Source organism: Manacus vitellinus, unplaced genomic scaffold, assembly GCF_001715985.3.
Source record: "Manacus vitellinus isolate BGI_N305 unplaced genomic scaffold, ASM171598v3 scaffold_35_pilon, whole genome shotgun sequence".
NCBI classification, from domain to species: Eukaryota; Metazoa; Chordata; class Aves; order Passeriformes; family Pipridae; genus Manacus; species Manacus vitellinus.
In genome coordinates this window covers 1,619,791-1,645,117 of record NW_021940498.1, presented here as the reverse complement: position 1 = coordinate 1,645,117, position 25,327 = coordinate 1,619,791, and the positions used below count along the sequence as shown (strand labels likewise).

General features: G+C 47.7%; 1 protein-coding gene across 1 annotated transcript; it reads right to left on the bottom strand.

Annotated features, from left to right (window-relative positions):
- Positions 1 to 521: 521 nt before the first annotated feature.
- Positions 522 to 18,889, bottom strand: ACP6 (acid phosphatase 6, lysophosphatidic). The gene is given in 14 exon segments (XM_029961451.1): positions 522 to 695; positions 813 to 978; positions 1,170 to 1,265; positions 2,591 to 2,691; positions 3,421 to 3,553; positions 4,994 to 5,081; positions 5,833 to 5,912; positions 6,548 to 6,678; positions 6,772 to 6,903; positions 8,315 to 8,362; positions 8,364 to 8,431; positions 8,434 to 8,461; positions 8,464 to 8,549; positions 18,709 to 18,889. Coding segments are annotated over 14 exon segments (1,455 nt in total). The 3' UTR covers positions 522 to 578.
- Positions 18,890 to 25,327: the final 6,438 nt, after the last annotated feature.

The following is a 25,327-nucleotide window of genomic DNA, read 5'->3' as shown; positions in this document are numbered from 1 at the left end:
AGATGTTTTTTGTGCACAAAAACGCCCTCAAGAAGATGGGGTAGCTCAGTGCTACAGGATTTGCTTGGTTCATCTGTCTGCAGAGAGCAACCCTCCAACATGACAAAAAAAAGGGAAAGGCACAATGGCTTCTGCAGTTTGGCAAACATAAAATCAATTGTTATGTCAAAGCTTTCAAGTCTGGTAGCACACAGCACGCTGGGCTTCATCCCACAGTCCCAGCATATGGAAGAGGTATGTTTTCTCTCGTATTCCTGAAGCAGCAGGACAATTTGAAATGGTCTGTTGTGTCCCTTGCTGCTTTAGCCTCTCTGTGCTTTTGTGTGGCTACCTCAGAAGTGAACTTGAGCCATTCTGTCACGTGGCTTCTTTCATCTTGTTGCTAACAGTGTGAAGTGACACTGTGCCACCCTGTGTCTGGTAGGAAAAAGTCCCCTCATCTAAAATGCCTCTGGAATAGGGAAGGCTGGCAAGAACATAAAGAAAAATAGTCAAAGATTGTGGCAATAAAATAATTTTAATTTAAAATTAAAATTTTAATTTTAAAAGCTTAATCATCAGTCAGTTTGCTGGTTCCCTTATGTTTTGGAGCACAGGTTATTGTACTCCTGTGGAGTGACCGAATACTGTGAAAGAGCTTTTAGAAATTCTTCAAGTGGGCAGAGACCCGCTTTACATCCTTTCACCACTTTCTCCTGCAAAAGCAAAGAGACAGAATCACGGAGTTTGCAGATTGCCAAAGCCTCTTTTTTTGCTGCATGGTAAATCCAAAAGCCCAAGATTTTTACGAGGGACCTGCCAGGGGATCTTACCTCTCCACGGTAAGACACGCGAACGAACCACTCTTTGGTCCGACGGTGCTGGTACAGCTCCAGGGTCACGTCTGCAGCATAAGGTGGCCACTTGTGATCAAAGGTGCCCAGTGCCAACAGGAGAGGTATAAGAGCAGAGTCATGGGAAGCGTAGAGGATGAGCTTTCTGGAAAAAAAACCCCAAAACCAAACACAGAGTGTCTCAGCTGTGTTCCTCCATGGAGAGCCAGTAGCACTCGTGCTTTTTCTACCAGATGAGCACTCATTCTCATTATCCCACACATTCAATATCTTTATGAACCAGGTTCATACTGACATCAAGTCAGAATTGATACCAGTTGGAGTTTTGCCCTGTACCTGGCTTTTTCAGATGGAGTCGAGGGATTTATTGCTGCTTTAATGTTCTTCTGTAAGGCACTGAGAAGGAGACCAACACTCATCTTAATAACTTCTCTAGAAAAGAAGCAGAAACAAATCTACTAGTTTTTAAACTTTCAAACAATCACATATGAACACCTGGGAACCTCTTTTCTATTATAAATTGATAACATGTATGGAGTGTAGCTGCAAACTGTTCAGGGCAATTAATATGGTTAATTTTTAGTTCAGAGGTTGTGTAGTCACCACTCTAATGTGATTGCAGATTGGGAGGGGAGAGGCATTAGCAAGCAGTATCATGAGGTGTGGCCCACACAAAGGGAAATCTAGAAACTCATTGATTGTTTTCTACACTGTTTTGTTTCCCTGGTTGTGATTTTTGGATGCATGGGTTTCAGCCAGGGAAGATGACAGTAGCTGACTGCAAAACAGCAACTGAAGTGGTTGAGGTCTTTGCTGGGGAGGGGCGGGATTCAAGAAGGTGGTGGCTATCCATTATAATAATAATTTATACATTAGTTTTTATCCTTGTACTGAACAAAGAGATGATTTTTATACAACTTCTGGTGGGAAGAAACTCCCTCTACCGAAATGAGTATGACAGTGGAAATGGAAGATGAGTGGGACTGGCTCTCCTGGGTGTTGTAGGAATCAGTCTTTCAGTACCTGAGATCTCTAATATGTGTTAAAGAAAAGACTAAGGGCAGCTACCCTACTAGAAAAGTGCCATACCATCACCTGATTGGAGCTGGTGAATGTGGCAGCTGCAAATGAATCTGAAAGGAAGATGACTGCTAGGCTGGCAACTCAGCCAACCTTTACAAACAACTGTGCAGGAGGCAATTAACTGCATGTAGCAGCACATTCTTTTGCAAGTAGTTACCTGCGTGCAGGGCCTGGCATCACCTTTTCCGCTAGCACTAGCACTTCTCGGCCCAGCTGTGCAGGTACCACCCCTGGGATAAACTTCCCAAGCTGGAATTCACATTGTACTTGTGCATCTGCAAGGGCTGTTGCAGCCTCAGGGCCTGGGCTGGAAGTATTTCCTCTTCTGTTCTGCTTTTGCCTTTGACACAGGTTCACTTAAACACTGTGGCAACTGAGGCCTTAAACCTTGGTGGATTAGCACTGCTCCTCAGAGACTATCAACAAAACAGTGTGTAAGGCCACATCTTGGCCTCCTCAGTGTGGACTCCTTTTCCCGAGCTCATGTTACTGACTGAAGGCACTGGACTTTACCGAAATGGCTGGGGCACAAACTTCATGAGGCGGGCAGTAGCCTCTGGTGGGGGAATGCAGCAGATTGGAAAGGGCTCCTGTCCGCTGCAGAAGCTGGTGTAGCACATCCACCCCTGGGTGAGACAACCCCTGAGGCTGGAGGCATGGGTGCAGGCAATCACCTTGAACTTTCTTCCAGAAGGAAGAGCATGGAGTCAACGGATCGGCGCTCAACCGTCTGCTGGTACTTCTTCAGCACTGGGGAGCTTGGCAGATTGTGCACCTGGAGGGAGAAGACACAGCACAGCCACAGGGTTTGACCTTCTCTGAACCCAGCCTGAAGACACGTGGGTGACTGCCCACAGAAAACTGCTGTTCATGTCCCACCATTTGTACTGTGGTATTCACTTGGGGATTTTTAGGATGGTTTTAGACATACAGCCTTGCTCTGTGTGCCGAAAGGGTGGATGTTTGATACACTGCTGTGTGAAGGGAGTGTAACACACCGGGCCATTCAACTGGCAGCCACATCAATTACCATTAGGCCCAGCAAAAAAGAGGTACTAAAGGGGGGTAAAAATATGCCCAGCTTCCTTCCAGTAGCAGAAGCACTGTGGGTCACGGTTACTATGCTGGAACCAGGATTAGGAGGACTGTCAGGTGCTGAGTGCCAAAAAAGGGAAGGCACTTTCTAAATGGGGCAAGGCAGGCCCAGCTGCTCTCTTAGCTCTATATTGCAGTTGAAAGAAATACTGGATTTCCAGGTAAGAACATAAATACTGGAGACGAGTCTTCATCCATCCTACAGCAAGGCTGACTCCACATCTTGCTTTTTAAAAAGGCCATGCTATTCCTATAAACTTTCTGGATTGCATAGAAAGTTGCAACCCCCCCCCACGCATGGGGCGGGTACCCGTTGCTATCCATGGGTGTTGGCCCTCTGTGATTTCCTCCATGTGCATGGTAAGGGGATGTTCTTCCTGTGACAGTGCAACAGAACTGCTTGGCTCACCTGCTCAGCAAAAATGTTATCGAGGAGGACAAAAAAATCCACGGACTCATCACCATCAAGACCCATCATCTTCTTAATTTTTTTCAAGTCATCAGAGATACCTGGCTGATGCAGAGCATCCTTACCCTTCTGCCTGCAAGGGAATTAAAACAAAAAACTTTTCACACACCAGGCTTCCTATCTTTTCTGTCAGGCTTTTCTGACCCAGCCCTGTGGAGTTGTCTCACATCAGTGAGGGGTAGAAGAGAAGCACTGCAGTATACTGAGGGATTCCTGATGTTGGGAGTCTGAGTTGCAGGAAGGACAGATAATGTATCCAGATGTCAAGGATCAGAGCTGGCTCTCTGCTCTCACAGAGGCAGGGGGAAAAATTAAAATGTGAACACCTCAGAAGTGGTTCCCATAAGCAAGGGCTGTGTATCAGTTAAGAGATCTGGTCATACTGGAACTGTACATGTCTGTGTCTTCAGGGAGCAGCCTTTAACTGCCTCATGAAAGAAGAAAGGGTAGAAGCTTTGAACTGATCGCTGTGTGGTGTGGGAAAAAGGGAACACCTAGTAATTCACTTGCAGATTAAATTCACCTTTTGCTTTGCTAGAAGCCATTTGCATCTTTACGCTGTTTTAAACTGTATTTTAAAAAATTTAGCTGAGAATACCCATGCTGGCTGTGTATTTCCTAGGCAGCCTGTAAGCTGAGGCAGTGCTTCTTCCTGCAGCTCAAAAAGTCTACCTTGACATGGTCACCAAATGTGCTCAGTTAGTGGGCAGAGAGCAGAAGACCCTGCAGTTTCCTCCCTTTATGGACAGCTGATGTTACTCGAGGAGGCTGAATGTACTGGTTCTGTGGGCTGTCACCTCACCACTGTCTAGAACAATTCTTTGTCTGCAGAGTCAAGCATTATATAGTGAGCTTTTGCAAGTGAATTCCGACAACTCCTGAATTTTGGACAAAAATATGGTAATGGATAATCCAGGCAAGCTGTAATACATCTGCCTCTCTTGTTCAGTTTCCACCCCATGCCCAACCTGGCACAGGCATTTTAGAGTACTTGACTCTGCAAACATGAGTGTTCTTTCTGTGTAGGATGGTCCTTATTTTACTTCATTAGTCTTTGTTAAATGTATCAAGGCTGAGTATATTTCAGTTTCTTCAAGGTATAAATGTGACCGGAATGTTGAAATAACTCCCAAACCAGAAGCTGAATATAAAAAGGAGGCCCAATATGTTCACACTTGAAAGGCTTGTTAAGGAATGTAGATGACATTAATTCTGCCCTGCAGCAATGCCACAGACTAGCTGTACATTAGCTAGTAATGAGCATTTGCTAGACACAGACTAAATTAAATTGGTCTTTCAAGAAAAAGTCTCTACTTTATTTTCTTCTGGTGCCACTGCTTGGTGCGTAACTCCGCTTTACCAAGTGTTTTATACAACTACCTAAGCATTCCCAAAGAACTGTAAGTGGCAGGGGAAGAAATTGGGAAGTGGGAAGAAAGCGTGCTGTTTTAAATGACTACTGCTGAAATGAGAGAGAAGTGAAATCATACGGGGAGGTATTGCCGGCAATTACCTGGTCAGGCATTTCAGGCGCTGGCAGTTGTGCATGTTGGGGTAGAGTATTTCAGAGCTGGCTTCATCAGTGACAATGACGACAGATCCTGTGGAACAAGGAGGAAGTTCCTGTGATCAGCAGTGCATCTGCGTTTCTTTGGACCCCTTTAATCCCTTTCACAGCCCTTGTGCTCAAGTGCATTGTTGTCAACTAGCAATTTCCCCTGAGGCATCACCTGCAACACAAGCCACTGTGCTTGTTTCTGTGAATTGAATTCCACAGGGATGCCTGCTGTGAACCTCCCAAAGCTTTCTAATTGTGTGCTCATTTTTCTTAGTGTTTTTAAGTGCCAAAAATTAGTCTCTGTGTCATCAGATGTAAGGAGCTCTGGCAAGTCACTTCGGCTTGTTTGTGGAACTGAATATGGAAGGAGCAGAGGTGAGATCTTCAGAATGCAGAGTGCATTTCCAGGGCATACAAGTAGTTACCAACTGTAAGATACAGGTGGAAGTTACTCCAGATACTGAACCTGTGAAGGATCTTGGCCGAGATACTCAGGTTTCTCTGAGAAACCGTTCTCAGATGTGCATCTCATGAACATTGGACCTAGAACTTTTTGCCCTCTTGATTCCCCAGCAGGTCTGAAACTGCAGCAGAAAGACACACAAAGAGAGCAAGGAAGTGACAAGCTGGTGAAGAACCCAAAGAGCCAGGAGAGTACGGGAAAGGGGGCCAAGTGCAAGGAACCAGGGAAGAAGTAACAACTAGGAGCCAGGGAGAGCTGGGGTGCGCAAGATGCGTGCATCTAGGGAAGACTGAGCAAAGAAAGGAAGGCACTGTTCAAAAGTCTCCCCAACCTTCTTTCTGCTGTTGGTACAGCCCAGCCAGCACGCACCGTGTGGACTCCAGGTTCCGGAAAATATTAGTGGAACGGATGCTGAAAGAGAGAAAGCAGTTTGTGAAGTGGCATCTTCTCCTTCCTGTCAGCACGGCTGCAGCTGGGGAGGGCTGGCTGGAACTGAGGGTTCTGCTTCCACTGGGACTTTGGAAACCCGTGGTGGGATTCATCTTTTGTCACTGTAGCTATCTTAAGTAGACACCTGCATCTGAACTGCCCTTCAGAAATAGTGGAGATAACAAACTGGCACTTCTCTGGTGTAACTTTAATCTCATCCTAAGCCAGATACTCCCAGCATTAGTGATGTGAGCAACCAGGGGTTGCTTCATCTCACTGAACTTCAGCTGTTGACAGTGAGTTCAAGTGTGCTCCAGAAATGCCTGTTTCTCTTTTATTAACCATACAGGTGCATAAGACCACTGCCAATGGCTAAACCTGGATGAGATGAACCTGTCCCTGGCATCACTCTCAGCACTGCTGGGGAATTGGATGCTTTGTGTCACAAGAGAGTTTTAGTACCAGGCTTTACAGGCTGAACAAAGATGAAGGCCCAGGGGCCAGCCAGTCTGCTGTGGGGTGGAGAAGGGTATGCTAGTCAGAGTTTCCCTAGCACAGGGCTACTTGTTAGGAGAGAGGAAGCAAGAGAAGGCCAAGGAGGGAACTGAGAGACTCACAAGACCTCAGCAGGCTTAAATGTTGGTGAAAGAAAGTTGGCTTCTTCCACATAGCTTCTCCTCAGCCTTTCCCCCAGGGCATATGTCTGCTGCATGCCCAGTGTTGTCAGCTGTCCTGCAATGGCACCACCCTAAAAGCAAAGAAGAGGAAGGGTCTCCAGTGGACTATGGAAACAAACAAGTCTACAGAGGGAACATGAACCCACCAGGAAAGAGAGCCTCACCTTGAATGTGGTCTTTCTGTATTGCTCCTCAAGGGGTGAGTGAGGTTGAGGTCCTCCATTTAGGTTAGTCACCTTGTAATCAAACTTTGTCTTAGCAGGTACATCTATAAGAGTGGGACGCCATTCCACCTGCTTCAAAATAAACAAACAAGCAGTGCTTCAGTGGAAAACTTTCAAGAGCATTAAACCAAGGGCTTTTAAGAGCATTAAACCAATGCTGGAGTGTTATGCTGTGCTGCCTTGCCATAGAGATCTCTTCAGACAGCTCACAGAGAAATGAGAGCAGTGCTGCACTCTGGATTTGCAGATCTGATCTTCAGGAAATGCAGTACTTGCTTTCCTCCCCTTACAGGAGAAAGATCTGTAGGAAATCACAATTGCTGCTCATTGTTGCACACTGAAAAGCTGCTGTAGCAAACTACCTGAACAGCTCCCAAGGCTGCCTCAGTGGAGGCTGGGAGAGTCGTATCAGTTGTGGTAAAACCAAGGCAGGAGCTGCACATTTGCCAAGCACTATCTGGAAGGTGGGTGCTCAGCCCTGGAGCAAAGTCCATGGGCACTGCAGTACTGAGTGTTATCCCCCATCCCTGCATCCTGCCCCTGAGGGCTCCTGGCAGCCGAAGCAGTTGTTCACAGAATCAGTTAGGTTGGAAAAGACCTCTGAGATCATTAAGTCCAACCTATGATCGAACACCTCCATGGCAACTGGACCATACCACTAAGTGCCACAACCAGTCTATCCTTAAACACCTGCAGGGACCAGTCTGTTCAAATGTCTAATCACCCTTTCCATCAGGAAATTCCTCCTTATGTCCAACCCAGTCCTCCCCTGCCATAACTTGAGGCCATTTCCTCTTGGAGTTGCCTGGGAGAAGAGCCCAACCCCACCTGGCTACAACCTCCTTTCAGAGAGATGGAGAAAGTGATCAGGTCACCCCTGAGCCTCCTTTTCTCCAGGTTAAACACCCCCAGCTCCCTCAACTGCTCCTCACAGGACTTGTGCTCCAGACACTTCCCCAGCTCCACTGCCCTTCTCTGGACACACTCCAGCACCTCAATGTCTTTCCTGGAGTGAGGGGCCCAGAACTGGACACAGCGCTCGAGGTGCGGCCTCACCAGTGCCGAGTCCAAGGGGACAATCCCTGCCCTGATCCAGCTGGTCACACTATTCCTGATACAGGCCAGGATGCCATTGGCCTTCTTGGCCAACTTGGCACACTCTGGCTCGTGTCCCGCTGCTGTGGACCAGCACCCCCAGGCCCTTCCCTGCTAGGCCGCTTTCCAAGGCGGAGAAGGCCTCTTCCCCAAGCCTGTCGGGATGCACTCCCAAATTCCCACGTTTCCCCCCACATTTACTCTGGGGGGAGTAAATTTATCGATTCCCCTGCCATCAGGGAAGCAAAGGCAGCAGCTCCGCCGCGGGGCAGCCACCGCCGCCCCCCCCCCGGGGTTTTTTCCCCGTTTTCCCCCCCCAAAGTTTTCCCCCAAGTTTTTTTTCCCCCGTTGGGGGGGGGGGGGGTGGCCGTGCCGTGCTGTGCTCCACCATCGCGGCCCCGGCAGCGGCTTGCAGCGGGTGGCGGCCCCCCGGCCGGGAACACCACCCTGCACAGGCCTCAGCTCCAGCTCCCGCGCTCGCCGCCATCCGGCCCGCCCGCCGCCGCCGCCGCCGCTGCGCCCATGCGGCCAGGCCCGCCCCAGCACGACCAGCCGCGACCCCCAGCCAATGTCGGCACGGGCCGGGGCGCGGGGCCGCGGGAAGGACCGAGGCCCCCCGCGGGCTCACGGGTGCTGAGTGCGGCGCCGGCGCGGACTGCCGGCTCCCGGCGGACGCCGCGCCGGGGAAGTCCCGGCAGGGCGGGGCGGGACCGGCGGATCCCCCGCCCGGGGCCGCCCCTGGCACCGGCACCGGCACGCCTCCCGGTGGGCAGCGCTGGCCCCGTGGCCGGTGCGGGCCTTGTCACGTCTCCCCGTGTTTAGTTCTTTTCCCTGTGGGGTTCACGGTGTCATAGAATGATAGAATCGGCTGAGTTGGAAGGGACCTCCGAGATCACCAAGTCCAACCCTTGATCCACTACCACCGCGGTTACCAGACCATGGCACAAAGTGCCACATCCAGTCCCATCTGAAAAACCTCCAGAGACCGAGAATCCACCACTTCCCTGGGCAGCCCATTCCAATGCCTGATTACCCTCTCTGGAAAGAATTTCTTCCTAATATCCAACCTAAACCTCCCCTGGCACGACTTGAGACCATGCTCTCTTGTCTTGCTGATAGTTGCCTGGGAGAAGAGGCCAACCCCCACCTGGCTACAACCTCCTGTCAGGGAGTTGTAGAGTGATGGAGGTCTCCCCTGAGCCTCCTCTTCTCCAGGCTGAACAACCCCAGCTCCCTCAGCCTCTCCTCATACCACTTGTGCTCCAGTCCCTTCTCCAGCCTTGTTGCTCTCCTCTGGACCTGCTCCAGGATCTCAATATCCTTCCTGAATTGAGGGGCCCAGAACTGGACACAGTAACCCCAATACAGCACTACAGGCTTGGGGAAGAGTGGCTGGAAAACAATCCAGCTGCTGGACATGAGCCAGCGTATGCACAGGGGGCCAAGAAGGCCAGTGGCATCCTGGCCTGTACCAGGAATAGTGTGGCCAGCAGGATCAGGGCAGGGATTGTCCCCCTGTACCTGGCACTGGTGAGGGTCCAGCTCTGGGCCCTCACTCCAGGAAAGACACTGAGGTGTTGGAGCACAGTGTCCAGAGAAGGGCAGTGGAGCTGGGGAAGGGACTTGAGCACAAGTGTTAAGAAGAGTGGCTGAGGGAGCTGGAGCTGTTCAGCCTGGAGAAAAGGAGGCTCAGGGGTGACCTTATCACTCTCTGCAACTCCTGAGAGGAGGTTGTAGCCAAGTGGGGTCGGTCTCTTCTCCCAGATAACAAGTGACAGGACACAAGGAAACAACTTCAAGGTATGGCAGAGGAGATTTAGTTGGACATTAGGAGGAATTTCTTCAGAGGAAGGGTCATTGGACATTGGAATGGACTGCCCAGGGAAGTGTCACCATTCCTGGAGCTGTTTAAGGAAAGTACTGGATGTGGCACTCAGTGCCATGGTCTAGTTGCCATGATGGTGCTTGGTCATAGGCTGGACTCGATGATCTTAGAGGTCTTTTCCAGCCTGATTGAATCTGTGATTCTGTGCAGCTTCCCGGATGGGAAAAACCCTTTTGGGCTGGGATTTATTTTTTTTTTAAACCCCCAATTTCCCCCCTCTCCCCAGAGGCTCCCAGGGCCGTGGGAGTGGTGTGCTCAGGCAGAAGAGCTGTGCTGGTGCTTTACAGGTGGATTGGATCCAGTACTGAGGGAAGAGCCTGCAAGGAGGAAGAGAGTCCCCTGGTTCCTCCCCATCTGGTTGCTTGTGCCCTCCTGTCAGCAGTGATTGGTGGGGAGGGGAGCTTTGGGAAGGGGAGAGTGTTTCTTTTGGCTCAGATCTCACATGCACCAGTCATCTGTGCAGTGCTTTGATCTTTAATTGGCCTGGGTGGATGTAGCATCAGCAGTGGGAGAAATTTCCCTCTCCTAGTTCTCTCTAGTTCAGGTGTTAATGGCAGTGTTTTGCTGAGAGAGGGAACAGCTCTGCTTCAACCTGTAACTTGTCTATCTCCCTGCCTGTACTTGCTCACCCCATTAACCTCACCCGCAAAGCTTTGCAGCTGGTGCTAAATGTGGAAATGACAATTTGTTTGTTGTTCTTGTTTAGATGAAAGCTTTTTTCCACTGCCAGTTTGCTAAACAAGGTCTTTTTCAGTTTGGATGCCCAAGTGCAGACAGTCTGGGAACGGAGCAGTGGGCATGAGCTAGTCTTGTTTGGCTTCTCATTCCCACCATGGCTTTGGGAGCCAACACAGTGCTGGCATTGCCATTGGAGATGAGATGCAACAGTGAGGCAGGTAAAGTCAAGGCCCTGCCATGTAACCTGAGGTACCTGGAGGGCTTCAGGGTTGTTTGTTGGCATCCCCCAGCAGCACTTGGCCAAGCTGTCCAGGGTGAATGTGAAACCAGTGTCTGGAGGTGCGTGTTCCAATCCTTGTCTTGTCAAACCATTGTTTCTTCTCTCCTGGCAGTGATGTGGAGGACCAGTGAGTCTGTACAAATTAACTCTTCAATTCTATTCAGCACCTTTTTAGCACAGTAGCTAATAGATTCATAGAATCACAGCATGGTTTGAGTTGGAAAGGACCTTAAAGATCACCTAGTTCCAACCCCCCCTGCCATCAGCAGGGATGCCACCTCGTACACAAGGTTGCTTAGAGTCCCATCCAACCTGGCCTTGAACACTTCCAGGGATGGGGCATCCACACGTTCTGTGGGTGACCTGCTCCAGTGCCTCACCACCCTCACAGTAACTGATCTATGTGAAAGCTGGAGAGCTGTGCATTCTTGGGCTTTTATAGGACACTATAAAGCAATCAACAGGTTACTGTCACCTTGGTTCCTATGAACCTTCTGGTTCAAGGCTTTGTGGTGAAGTCACTGGCATAAGTAATATTTCTATCAGGGAATAGTCAGTTCCCTTGTTTCTTAGGCCACATCTGCTTGATTTAGATTTACTAGGGATTTCTGTGTCCCCCCCTTGTTTGCCATCCTGCCTCCTTATGTATGCTATAGACTCCAGTAGATTTGGATTTCTGTGTTGCCCAGGACCTGTTTTATTCCTCTCTTTCTTCTTACTTGTGCTGATGGAAGCTATCAAACAGTTATTTTACTGTCTGTAAAGATCAGTTCTTTAACTTGGCTACAGACAATTGCAGACCTGACTACACTACTCTCACTATCTCCCTCCTTCCTGTTTTTCCCACCTGGAAGCAGGCACTGTCTGTTGGGAGCTGAAGCATTCCTTGAAACCCTGGAACTGGTGGATTGTGTCTTTGAAAGGTAGCACACCAGAAAAATGTCATGAAGATTGGGCAAAAGAGAATGTCTGCAGTAAAAGATGTCTTCAGGAAAGCTGCTGAGTGGAGATTGCTGCAGTGAGGCAGTGGTGTCTCTGAGGCCTCGTGAAGTGCCCACAGTTTGTTACACAGGTAAAGGAGTCTCCTCTGTCCTCTGGGGCAGGTCTTGCCTTTGTTTCTAAGATTTTGATTTTCTGCTTGGTCTGAAATGTGTGGGCCTGGACTCTCAGCTTTCTGGTATCCGTGTGCTTCCTGCTGCTTTTCCTTTGGTCTGTTGCCAGCGGTGTGCTGTGGGTGATGCAGAGACCCTAAAGCCATACCAAACACTTAACACTAGGGCTGCCATCATGGCTGCTGGTGTGGCATCGACAGCAACAGAGACCAGGAAAGGTTTTGGCCCCATTGAATTCAAATGCTCGGCACCTGCAGTGAGTGCTGGCAGCCTCACTGCTGCAAGAGGGCTGCCTGAGCTGCCTGGGGCCAGCCGGGACAGTGAGGAGCAGAGAACATGGTGTCCCTGTTCCCAGTGTACCCTCCTATCCCATCTACCTCTCCCTAGTTCCCAGCTGTCCCGCTTTCCATTTTTACCACTGCAGGCAATTAAAAGAAATCCTGAAAAGAGTTGCAAGATTGTTTCCCATAAGGTTGCCCCTGAAAAAAGATGAGCCCCATGTGGACACACGAGGCACGAGCGCCAAGTGAATATCTAGGCTGGGAAAGAAGCTCAATGCAGGCTGAATGCACGTGCCTGTAAATGTCCTCTTGACAGACCCAGAATCTCCTGCTCCCAGGGGAACCCACTGGAAACTCATTTATGACCTGTGTCAGCAGAATGACTCAGTGCTTGCCAGACTTTAAAGGCAAGTGTCCTCAAACCATTCCTTGGAGTACAAATGACATAGAAACACGTGGCAAAGACAACGGAATAATTTCTGTTGTGTTTGGGAGGAAGACCTGGGTGTAGAAACCAAGTTCCTTGAGTGTCAGTTCTAAGAATGCCTTTGTCTCTCAGGAGCAGTGCCCAGCATTGATTCAAGCAGAGCTCACAGGACCTCTGGCTGGAGGCACCAGAAGGGTCACAGGCAGCAGATGCCTGCAGGGAGCAGGGCGAGGGCGAAGGAGGGAGAGGATGGTGACCTGCACAAAGGCCAGAGGGAGGAGCTGCTGCAGGTGGTGAGAGGTTGGCACAGACACCAGCACGTGCAGATGGGGGAATCTGGTGATCTCCTCGTGTCTCTCAAAGCCATGCAGTTCTGAAAGGGTTACCTCAGTTTTCTGAGCTTAGAGCATGTGAAACGCAGAGGCACAACAAGAGCAGAGAGAGAGAAGGAAAAATGATATTTCGGAAGCCAAGAAAATAACAAATGGAGGAATCAAGCCTAAGCCTTGTGTTGTGAGAGGGGCAAGAATGCTGGGAGGAGAGGGAATAGGAAAATGTACTTAAGAAGAGGGAGGGGGGAAGAGAGAGAGGTGATGTGACAGAAATGAGCAGAGATGAAACAGGGAGGGAGGCTCACAGTGAATTTATTTGAATTTCCATTCAAATGTTACCCTGGAAGAAAACCCCGGTTCCTGTGAAGCTGTGAAGACTGGGACTGTGGGGGCCCTCCAGGGTGGCCTTGGCTGCTGCCAAGAAGCATTTCTGTTGAGATATATTTTAGAATATACCACGCCACAGCAGGTGTGGGCAATTAGAGGAGAGATCTCCAAAATAGCAGGCGGCTGTCAATTTTTTAGCAAATGGTGTTGCCCTGTTTTTTTTTCTTTGTCCAACTGTGTAGAAATTTATTCTAAGATGCACCATCTTTTACAGAAACATTTTCAAAGGACCTGTTATTTTTTACCCTTCTGTTGCATTTTGTGACCAGACCAGGAGCAGAAGGCTAATCCAAGGGCCAGCCAGGGTGAGTTTTTTTTCCACCGAAAGAAGTTAATGAACTCTAATGAACAACCAAGTTTCAGGAAACTTTCCCCTTTGAAAGCAGAGGGCAAACTTCCTCTTGGTTGGAATTTAACCAAATTACACTGATTACTATCTTTGGGAAATATCACCATTGCTCTCATTTGCCTTTTTATAGTGCTTCACAAATGTATCACGCCTCGGGACACACTAATTTGACAAGTTTGCATTTATGTCCTCCTTTTCTTGGGAGAGGAAACTGAGTCATAGTGGATTTCATAGTTTGAACGAGTCACGCAGTTATCTTGTGGCTGATACATTGATAAGGTGTGAGATAAACTATCATGATTAGATTATTTTGTTCCGTGACGTGGATTGAAATTAAATAGTGCTTAAAAAATACCCCCCAAAGAAACAATTTAGCCTCGTGAGTTTGAGTGGTTTATTGTTTCTTGGACCAAGTGAACACCTTGTCCCTGAACAAAGGTAAAAGATGTCCAGGTTGGATGGGGCTCTGAACAACCTGGTCTGGTTGAAGGTGTCCCTGCCCATGGGCAGGGAAGTTGGAACTAGTTGATCTTCAAGGTCCTCTTCCAACCCAAACCATTCTATAATTTTATGATCCTATGAAAAGTCTACAGGTCTCTGTGGTGTAAATCACAGATTAACTGTTAAATGCTTGTGGGGCAGAGACACAAATAACATTTGGATACCCTTGGTTAGGTGGGTCTGTTTCCCTCAGATTGGTTTGGGTCAGAAAACAGGCATATTGCCTTGGCTTCTTTCATTCCTTTCCAAAGTGCTTTTTTGCTCAGCAAAGAGGGTGAACTGGAAATGTTCTTCCACAGTTCTTCATGACACAGGCTGGGCTGGGAGCCTGGCAGTGATGCTGTGGCAGAACCAGCCTTGTGTGACTGCCCAAAGTGAGCCATGAGCAGCTCATGACAAACATATCTCTGTGTCCCAGCCTTGAGGGGCACGTGCCTGTTTCAGAGCAGCTCTGTGGACTGCATGGAGTGCATGGAATATGTCTTAATGGCCAAGTGCTTTGCTTGCTAGATCCACTCCTGGGTGGAGCATCTGCTGCTCTGCTTTAGCACAAAGTGTTTTCCCGCCCTTCCAAGTGCTTCTTCCAGCCCAAAATGTTCCCATGACTGGCTCTCTGGGTACAATGAAGGTGTTTTCACTCTGGCCCCTTGAGGTGATTGTGGCTGCTGAAATCTCAGGTGCAAAATGAACAAGAACTGGCACAGTATTCATGTTCAGAATCACAGGCTGCTGCATCCTGCGGCCAAAAGAGCTTTGGCCATTCCCAGTTGCAGAGCTAATGATGATGTCTTTGTGTCCTGCAAGGATGGGTGACCACAGTGGCTATTATAAACTAGCCAGCCTGGGCACAGAAGCTGTACTGTGCTCATAAAGAGCAGAAATTTGTTTATAAGTTGTTCGAGTGTGCTCTGTGGCTTCCTGTGGAGCTGTATTGCTCTTGTCTGCTCTGGTCTGTCTGTCGTGGTGAACCTTGTAGCCAGCTGCTTTGTGAGCAAGGCGCCTGGGGAAATGGAAGGAGTGTTTCCACTCCTAGTTTCTGTGATCCTTTTGGGGTGGAATTGGCAAAAATAAACTCCTAAGTGCCACCGCAGACCAAGCCCTCCCTGCAGGACACCATTCATGGTCCACTGTACAGATCTACACGTTTTTCTGCGTGCTTTCACATCAGTGGTTTGTCTTCCAGCAGTGAAATGGTGTGTTGATTCTTGCAGGTCATAATTGAATTTCTACATTCCTGCAGGTTATGTGTGAGAGTCCTGGAAGTTGGAGTTGTTGCGTTTAGGGCTGGTGCCACGAGGCACATTTCGGGAGATTTTCTTCTGTGGATTTTAGAAACAGGTTATCAGCCAACCAGTTGTTTCCTGTCCCTTTTTCCTGCGCACACGTGTTTTTTCCCCCTTACTTTTCTTTTTAATTTAGAGACCTGTGCATTTGGTCACTGTCAGTGTGGCAGCAGGAGTGCTGGAGGCCGGCTGTGCACTGGGCTGCGCACCCACTGTGCAAAGGTTCATCCCCTGCCCTGTAACCCAGCGCAGAAGATGTGCTCCCCGCCTTCTGTTTTTCTTTTGTTCCAACTTTGTCATCCTAAACTGGATGATGCCCACAGCCATCTGCTGCGTTCTGGAGTCTGCGGCACCACGCTGGCTCAATTATGCGCCTCTCTGGGAGAGCAGCAGGGCAGTTTTCTCTTCAGCTTTGAGAGAGTGTTTTCCCCATGCACAGAAGCGAGCTGGATCAGCTGTTCCCATCCACATCAGGTGGACTTTCTGTGTCCGTGCAGTGGAGCTGTCCAGGTGTGGTGGGAGAGCTGCCAGTCTTTCACTGTGCTGAGATGCTGATGCTCAGACGTGGTGGCAGATGTGCTCCCCCGTGGCAGCACTTTAACCATTTGGCCCTTTCAATCTTTACCACCTCATTTACTTTTTGTGACTATATTACTTTTTGTGACTATACGTTTAAACCAAATGTTTTGGGATGATGTGAAATTTAAAGGAGATGGTGCAAATGTAAATTACATTTGCTTTCTTTTGAAATACCCAGGAGAGAAGGGCTACAAAGGGATAACCTTGAGCCTTAAAGTGGATTCCTAGCAAAGTTGTTTCATTATGCTTTCATACCCAGGGAGAATTACTAGTTTCATACTCAAGGAGTAAGGATTTATGTGTGTGATACACCCTGTGACATCAGTCTTCTTCCTGTGGTGTGCAGGGGAGACATAACTTAAATCTGGGCCAAAATGTTATCTTTTCTTTTTCTGCAGGCTTAGATAAATTTTGAGACTCCAGGGCTGCTTCAGGTTTTCTTCTTTGCCTTTTCTGAAGTTAGTGAAGTACCTGGTGGGTTTCAACGTGCAGCCATCCAGGCTTGCTGTTTGAGTCCTCCTGGGCTGTCCATAGTGCCCTGATCCTTTTTCCCCTTCAGCAAATACTTCAGTAAACATGAGGATAGGGGTCAGATCAAGTGGTGGAGAGCTAGAATAGAGGACTCATCTCAGGGACCTGTGCTATTTACATTTAAGACATTTCTGGCCCCACCAGCTGTTCCATGTGTGTTATTTTCAGAAGGGCAATAATCCACGAGAGGTCAGGAGGGTGGAATTGTGTGAATACGTCGGGTGAGGGAGATCAAGACGCTTGGAAGTCCTCAGGCCTTGTCATGACAGAGAGTCACGATCCCAGATGATTATGGCTTGCAGACTGGGAGAACCCCAGGAGAGCTCTGGAAGTGCTGCTTGCGTGGTGAGGAAAGGCTGCTCAGCTGGGTGTTTGTGAGCTGTTTTCAGGAGTCATCTGTGTTTACACTGCTGGCAGGACCACCTGTTCTTTTTTGAACAATAATATATATGTGTGTGTGTATGTGTGTGTGTGTGTGTGTATTGCTGCATTTCTGCATTTATTTTTAGCCCTTCCTAAAAACCCCCGACAGGTTTGAAGGATGCTGTGGATTGTGAGAGGTGCCTGGCGGCATTGCTCACATTGATGGTTGTCAGAATTTCCATGCTAAATCTCTGCTTTGGAAAGGCTTATAACTCATCCTTCTATTCTTGGTCCTGCAGCTCTTGTATCCTGGAAAAAAATAAAAAAAATAAAAACCCAAACAACTTTTTTAAAAACCGCTCGGTTTTCTCACAGGTTTGTGAAAATCAGACTTGGCCTAAACCAGAGCTTCTTCAAAGCAGACGTTGAGTCTTGTCACCTTATTTTTACAGTGCCTATTTGCAAATGTATGTCAGGTCTCTTTAATATGTTTCATATGGGCAAATGGAAAAACGGTTTTGCTTAGCAGGCTGATACAGACACTGGATGGTGTAAAATGTCAGGGAGCCAACAGCAGTCAGGTCCCCCCCACCAGCTGTGAGGAAGCACAAAGCCAGCTGAATTCTGGCAGAGGCTGGGCAGTCTCCACATCTGGAGCGATACCAGTTGCAGAATTATAGGGTGAATGCTCCTTGTGTCAAGAGCTAGCAGAGATATGAGACATACCATGGTTTTTTACGTTTATCAACGAAGGACATGCGTGTTGCTGTTACCTGCAGTCAGTGAGAAAAATCCAGTGCAAAGCAGCAGCCGATAACTTTAATTAAGAAACACATAGTTATCCCTAATTAACTTTATGGCTTATATTTCCATGATATCTTCCATCCATGCAGAGCAAAGCAGGTCACAGCCACATCATTCTGATTCCCAGTGCCCACCCAGGAGAGACTGTGCTGGGAGGAGATTTAACAGTGTGCCCTGGTGGTGCTGTGAATCCATGGCAAAACAGGGAACAGCACACAGGAGCCCAAGTCATGCAACTGTGCTGGGGGGACTGAGCTGCATCTCTTCTGAGAGTTTTCCCACGTTTTGAGAGCCGTTGAAATTTTAGCTGCAAATAGTGCATTTGTATGCAGACGGTAGGTGCTAATTCAAAACGTGAAGGCAATGAACTCGAAACTGGGTCCTGATGCACAGTGAGAATCGTGGAGGGAGCACTGGGAACTTGAGCTGAATCAAAGTCAGTGTAATTTCTCATGCAGCGTTCAGTAGGCCATTCAAACTCAGATTATCTTTTGGCAGATGGGAATAACACTTATTCCCTGTCTCTCCAGGAAGGCTGTGAGGTAGCAAAGTACGTGCAGAAGGCTTTGTATATGCAAGAGCTCAGCCGCTTCTCAAAATATATTAGTAGCTGTTTGAATGACAGATACAACCTTTCCTTCAGGTCTTTCCTGACAGCTCTGGACCCTTATGGTTATGAAAACACAGCTATTACAAAATGGAAATGGTCCTGTTGCTTTTGTGCATGTTACATGGGTGCACACACGGTGCCATATCTGTTTCACTGGCAGCTCAAGACACGGGCTTTAAACTCTTTTATCCTAATTTCTCTTCCTCTGCAACGGATTTTTCTTAGGACACAAAAGGTTTTTTGTTCTGGTTCCCCTGTACACCTGCTGTCTATCTCAGGGCATTGCATTCCTGTCGGATCTCAGCACCTCCCTAGTGGGAGGCAAGGGCCACTGTATTATTTATCCAGGTGGGAATTTCAGGCAAGCAAAGGTGACTCGCCTGTTGTCAGACGCAAAAGCCGCTGGGGTTGGAACCTGAGGGCACTCTCCAAATTTTCAGACTGGTGCCAGAACTGCTTGTCCAGGCTCAGTGTTATCTTTTGCTGCTGTTCTGATCCCATCTGGCTGTCAGCTGTACCAGCCAGTGCTCCGTGGGTATTCACGCTGCTGCCAGTTCTCATGTCTCAACTGGGAGTCATTTAATGCGGGTGACTGAGATTCCTCAAGAGGAAGAATTTGAAGTATCCCAGACAATGGTATGGTTAACATTGGTTTTGTCCTAAGTCTGTGTTTTAGTATTTATTTTAAGGATGGTTGACACAAACGGGTTTTTCTAGAGGCTTTAGTGTCTGTGGTTTTGGACATGAAAAAGGTTCAGAGGCAAAATAGCCTTAGATTTGGAGTTTAATATTCTTTCCTCATAAGATAATCGAATAAATGGGAAGACAAACGTGATTTAAAATCTTCAGTGACAGTAAGCCTGTAAGAAAGGGAAAGCACAACGTTTTTCACGATGCATCTGACATTTTTGGAGAAAGATCCCTGGTAAAGCACGACTGCAAGTCAACAGGGTCAACACATGAGTTGGAGAAAGGAATGGGGCACGTCTCCCTTGGTAAAAAACTTTAGTGCGTGTTCTCTTACTCTCAATTACCCTAATTTGAAGTGGGGAGCTGATGAATATTGCTAAATGGACTGAAACAAACAACAGCACTGTGGACAAAAAGTAGTCCTTATGAACTGCAGTGTATCAACCACGGTGAATGTCTCACAGATTTGTAGGTTTTAATGCTGGGGTGGCTGCTCTGACTGTCTGCTCCATGTAGGGGAGAGGACCTTAACCAATAATTTCCAGTGGGGTCAGTAACTTCTTTTAGTACCAGTGCACACCTTTATAGACCCCTTAACCTATTTGCACCATAGACAGCAGACTGTTCACCTTACCCCCAGATGTGCACCAGGAGAGGGAAAGGGCTGAAGTGTCTCAGTGTGTTTTTGCTTTGATGATCTCGAGCTCTCAGGTACCTCACTGTGCTGGGAGCTGTGATGTGCTTGACTGGTCAGAGATCTCCATCAGGGGTCAGTGAGGATTGTTCTGAGTTCTCTTTCATTTAATGAATGTCTTTATTGTTGATTTAGGACTGGGCACTTCAATGAACTTCTCAGGAAGTCCTCGAATTTGGCGTTTCTCTGGAAATGTCAGAGATAAAAGGAATCTGGAGAAGCTGGAAATATGGAGAGCAAACTGTAGCTATGTCCTAACAAAATACAAGACCACAGAAGGGAAAAACAATCCAAAGCATAATTTCAGGGGGGAAAACAGGTGAGAAAAGAGTTCTCGTGATCTGTAAAGATTGAAAAAAATTAATTGAATGGGCTGTGAAAAATGAATATGAATTGGAAAAAAAAGCACATTTTTCTGTAAATAGCAGCTGCCACCTGTATTTTTGGGTCAACAGTCCCTGTTATGTAGCAAAGATGATGGTAATTTCTGCTATGCATGTGTACCTAAGTGCTTTTTCAAATCTGGGCTGAAGTGGAAGAAAAGAAAGGTGGGAAGAAAACGTGGTTTCGTTGGACTATATGATTTAGCAATGGCTAATTTTAGGCACTTGTTTCTGAAAAGTCTTGCCTGTAGCCTGGCACCCATCAAACTGGTTCTGTCAGAAGCACTTTTCAACCTCAAACTTCGTTCCCAGGCTGAAGAGCTGGCACGGCATTTACTTAAAAAACAAACCCAAACAAATAGCAGCAAGTTTCTGACCTCAGGCTTGCCTCTTGCTGCTAATCTGATTCCTTTTAAGGGTAGGAGCTGGTGGTTAACATGATTTCTAGTGAAACCCCGCATGCAGCTGAATATGAGAGTGTTGGGTTTTGCTGGGGCCGTTGTTAAAAATGTCATGGCCTACCCACCCATATCCAATTTCTAGGAAAATCTTTCGATGTGTCTTTTGCATTCTTTGTATTGTCACATAGCTGACCATCATCGACATGCCTTCTTAAGATTAGGTCCATGTCCGACACCAGCATGAAATTTAACTCTCTGGTGAGATTTTGATCTCTAGCTTGGCCCCATCTGTTTTACCCCTTCCTGTCTAAAATAACTTTATGATAAAGAGGAGCTTTTGCGTATGAATAGTGAGTCACAAGCCCCAGCTCTGAGTAATCCCAGAGCTACTCCCCGCTGTGATCCAGCTCCAGGAGATGGAGATGTCCTCTCAGAAAATAACAGTGCTCTGCAGGGGACTTGGTTTTGCAGTCCTACAGGTCTCTGTCCAGAAATAATTCCAAAGGAACATGTAAATATTGCAGTTTTTCTGAGTTTTGCTTCCTGACTTGCTCTGGGGAAATATTTTTTTCCAGCAAATGTGGAATAATTGCTTTTGTTCATCCAGAGACTGCTGGATTCGTGTTAGTAGGTTGGCTGTGAAGCCTGGTGTGGCAAACTGCATTAGAGGAAGGGGAATGTGTTTTATGCCGATGCCAGAGTATGTTCATGGAATCACAGAAAATGCTAAGTTGGAAGGGACCCACAAGGATCATCGAGTCCCACTCCTGGCCCTGCACAGGACACCCCAAGAGTCACACCACGTGCCTGAGAGTGTTGTCCAAATGCTTCTTGAACTCAGACAGGCTTGGTGCTGTGACCATTGCCCCAGAGAGTGTGCTTCAGTGCCCAACCACCCTATGTGTGAAGAACTTTTTCCTGATGTCCAACCTAAACCTCCCCCACCTCAGCTTCACGCCCTTTCCTCAAGTCCTGTCACCGGTCACCACAGAGCAGAGATCAGTCCCCACCCCTCCTCTTCCCCTCACAAGGAAGTTGTAACTGCAAAGAGGTCTTTAAAATGTCTTTTGGTGAGAATTTCTTGCGTGTAGTCTCCAGCAGAGGTGCTTGGTTTGGTTTGGGATTGGCAGGATTGGTTACACAACACTGTTTGTGCTTCTTGACGGCTGGAGGAACACAGAGCTGCCTCTGGGGTGGATATTGGCCCGTATGAATCTAAAATTTAGTGTCCTTGACTGACATTTACTTTCTGAGAACTCTGTTGCCTGTCAAACTCAATTGCTCAAACGTCTGTGGGAAACCAGTGGTGGTATGTGAATGTGGTCTCAGTAAATTCATTTTTCAAAATGTGAACCAATGTTCACAGAAGGAAAAATGAAGCATTTCTGCATTATTTGGCTGGAGTGAGTGTTACAAGCTCATTTGATCCTCTTTCTTTTTCTGTCATCACATTTTCATGACAATGTTATATATGTATGATATTGCAATTCCCGTGCTCCCCAGAAAGATCTTTAATCATCTAGACCATATAAGCAATGAACACTTCAGGCAAAAGCAAAGCTATTAATTTTGCACTTCAAAGTCACAGTTTTTCCCCCCACAAAGTGTATCTTACAAAGCTGCCACTCTCCATCCTCATTCTCAGTCCATCCACACTTCTGCTGCAGCTGGTAACCCAAATCACTGAAACGTTGCACTTTTGTTCACAGATGTGTGCAAAAACTGGCATCAGCCCTGTGCAGGATCCCCTTCTCTAATAACCCCTGCTGGGATGAGGTGTTGGAATCCCCTGGGGGCAGTCAGAGCCTGTGCATCCCTCTGGTCAGACTGTGTGGTTGCTGAGAGCCTCCCAAGGGAGCAGAGGCAGAGGGAGCTCCCCTGGGAGCAGCAGTTCCCCTCGTGCCTGTGTTAGTCCCAGCCTTCCCGGCAGGCAGCAGCGTTGTCTGTGCTATGCTGACTTTTTGAATTGTGAATTTTTGGTTCTTTGGCCGTTTGCAGTCCAGTCAAGCATGTTCCCATTCCTATGGACACACAGTGCTTTTATTCTTTGGGTTTTGGGTCTTCCTAATTCCTTGGCCTCAGCGATATTTCATGGAGGAGTGTTTGAGGGGAGATTGTGTAGTCTATCATCTTTTTACCTATTCCCTTTTAACTGTCTGAAGTGTTACCACCATAGAGTTTGTTTGAGTTTTGCCTTGCTCACATATTCTGAAATAAGATACAACTTGCTTGACCCATGTGCCATTATTTTAAGTATCTCTCTCAATTTCTCCCTCGTTTGTCTCTTGGCCTGCTCAGCTGTCCCAGTGTGCTGTTCATGGAGAGGAACTCAGAGGCATGGCCTTGTCTCAATTCATTACTTTATTAGTTTTGGCATTCTATGTATTTTTAAATATAGATTTTCCTTTTATAGCATTAAGTATTTCTGTTTTGAGGGCTTGTTGAAATGCATGTTTCCCTATCCTGCTATCTCAGACTCAGCAGCTGATCAACACAAGCTGTAGATCAGAACTGACTTCTGACTCCTTCAAACACCAGTTAGAGAAGGAAATGATTTGAGGTGTGCTGACCAAGGAGATGACTGGGGATGGTGTTTCTGTCAAATGTTGGTTCCAGCTGCTGCTGGAGAATTCAGAGTTCTGACTGTCTGAGCAGACTGAGCAGGTAAGACCCTGGAGAAAAGAGGGACAAGAGCAGAATGAAAAGCTCTCATGCTTTCTCTTGTCTACCTCTCAGAGCATTGTCTTTGTAATGCTGCTATTTAAAGATTGAGTGCCTATCCAAGGACTGAACTTAATATATAATGTTGATTCAGGTCACAACTATAAGGTTGTCCACCCATCCATCTGGTACAGAGCAATACATACTAAATCTGTCTGAAAGGACAGGCCAACCTGGGGTAAATGTGCTCCTGTTATGGTGTGATAGCCTGGCCAGCCTTGACAGTGGATTCCAAGAATCACAAGTTTGTGGTCTGTCAGCCAGTGCAAACATCAACCCATCAAATATTCCCCACTTGTTATACCTAGAGGACAGAACCATGAGAATAAATGGCATTAAGAAATGAGTGGCAGAGGGAAATCACCTGCTTGGATACATGCCATCTCTAGTATGGGAAACAGAGAGCTGCGATGGTTGTATTCCTGTGGTCACAAAAATCACCAAAATGCCACCTGTGAATGTGCTTGGATCATAGAGGTCTGACATGGCACAGAGGACATCCCTATCCTCTTTTTCCCTCTTACTCCCCAGCAGAGACTGTAGCTCAGAGTTTTTAAAGTTTGGGCTACTGCTTGTTTTAAACAAAGAACAGTTTATTAAACAAGGCCTGGGTTCATGCTTGAGTGGCCCTACTAAACAGCAATATCACTCAATAGCCAAGTTTTCCAAGGGGAGTGCTCCTTGACTTCCTCATTGCATGTCTCTCCCATCAAGGTGGCACCCTATGGGATAGGCATGCTCAGGGCCATGCAAATGCCAATTAAACACCCAAGGCCTGCAGCCTAATCCTGCCTTCTCGTGGCGTTTTGTGGCTGTGGGAGCTCAGATGGTATCCTCACTTCTGGGCTGAAAATCCCCAGACCAGTCTCAAAGGGTCCCTGTAGTTTCTAACACAGTTAAAGATCCTTGTCTCAGTGTTCTCACTGAATTCTGAATTCATTCTTTATGCCCCCTCTCAGGCTCCTTCCTGGGACCCAGTACCTTACTGGTCTCCAGCTTCCCAGCCTGTAGAGTCCCAAGGGGTGGGAGGTCGTGTGGAGAAAGGGAGGAAAGGCACTTCCTTTGGGTGGACAGGGGGATGCAAGGTCAGAAGGAAAGAGCCTGTGAAAGTTGCAAAGTGGGAGCAAAGGATGAAGTTCAGAGAAGAGGCATAGCTGGGGGAAGAAAGGGATTTTCTGTGGGCTGGGCAACTGTCTCTTAAGAGATTTGAGTACCCACAGGAACGCTGCAGAGATGGTTAGCAGTGGATTTTCAATGTCTCTCATGACCTTGTCTCTTAAAAAGACATCAGGGCTCTGTTACTTCATGGAAAAGCAATCAGATGCTTGGGGCACAGGTTTTGCTGCCCTCTCCCTGCTGAGTTGGCCTCCCATCACAGGTGACCTCTCTGGGTGCAGAGATGTGCCAGGAGATGCAAGGGTCGAGCGTTTCCATTGCTAGAGGATGGAAGCTCTGCCCTCTGACCAGCTCTTCCCAGTCTTCCTTGGTGATGCAAAGGCAGGCAGGGGAGCTGGAGGGGGTTTCTGTTAGCCAGTCAATCAATCATTTCCCAATGTTTATTATTTATCCCCCTGGCCAAACCCTCCCCTCATTCCTACCACTCTGGGCGATGGGAATTTTTGTGATCTCTGAGCAGCAGAGGCTGGCGGGCAGCCTGATCGATGCTAGAGCTCGTTCTCAGCCACGTGAGAGGAGAAACATCAACAAGGAGAGATGGAGTTAGAACTTTATTAGGAGAAACCTAGACACGATTGACTAAAAACACATGTTAAGGAGAACACACGGGCCTTTTCAGGATTAAAAAATACAAATATATAAAAACTTACAAACAGAAAAAAAAATGGTTTTCCCCCCTCTGAGTGTGTGAGCATGTATGTATGTGTACAGGGAACTGTACCAAAGCTAACTATGTATCAGGAGCAATGACTCACAATGCCTTTCAGTGGCCCTAAGAGAGGGAATGGCTCGGTCCCCTCCTAAGCTGGTCCCTGGCCACTGGCTCGTGCAGTCCAGTGTTGGGAACCCTGCTGTGGCCCGTGCCTGAAAGGGTAAACAGCAGGGAGCAGCTTAACTCTGTTTAGCAGGTAGCTTTACCAGAGGGATGTCAGCT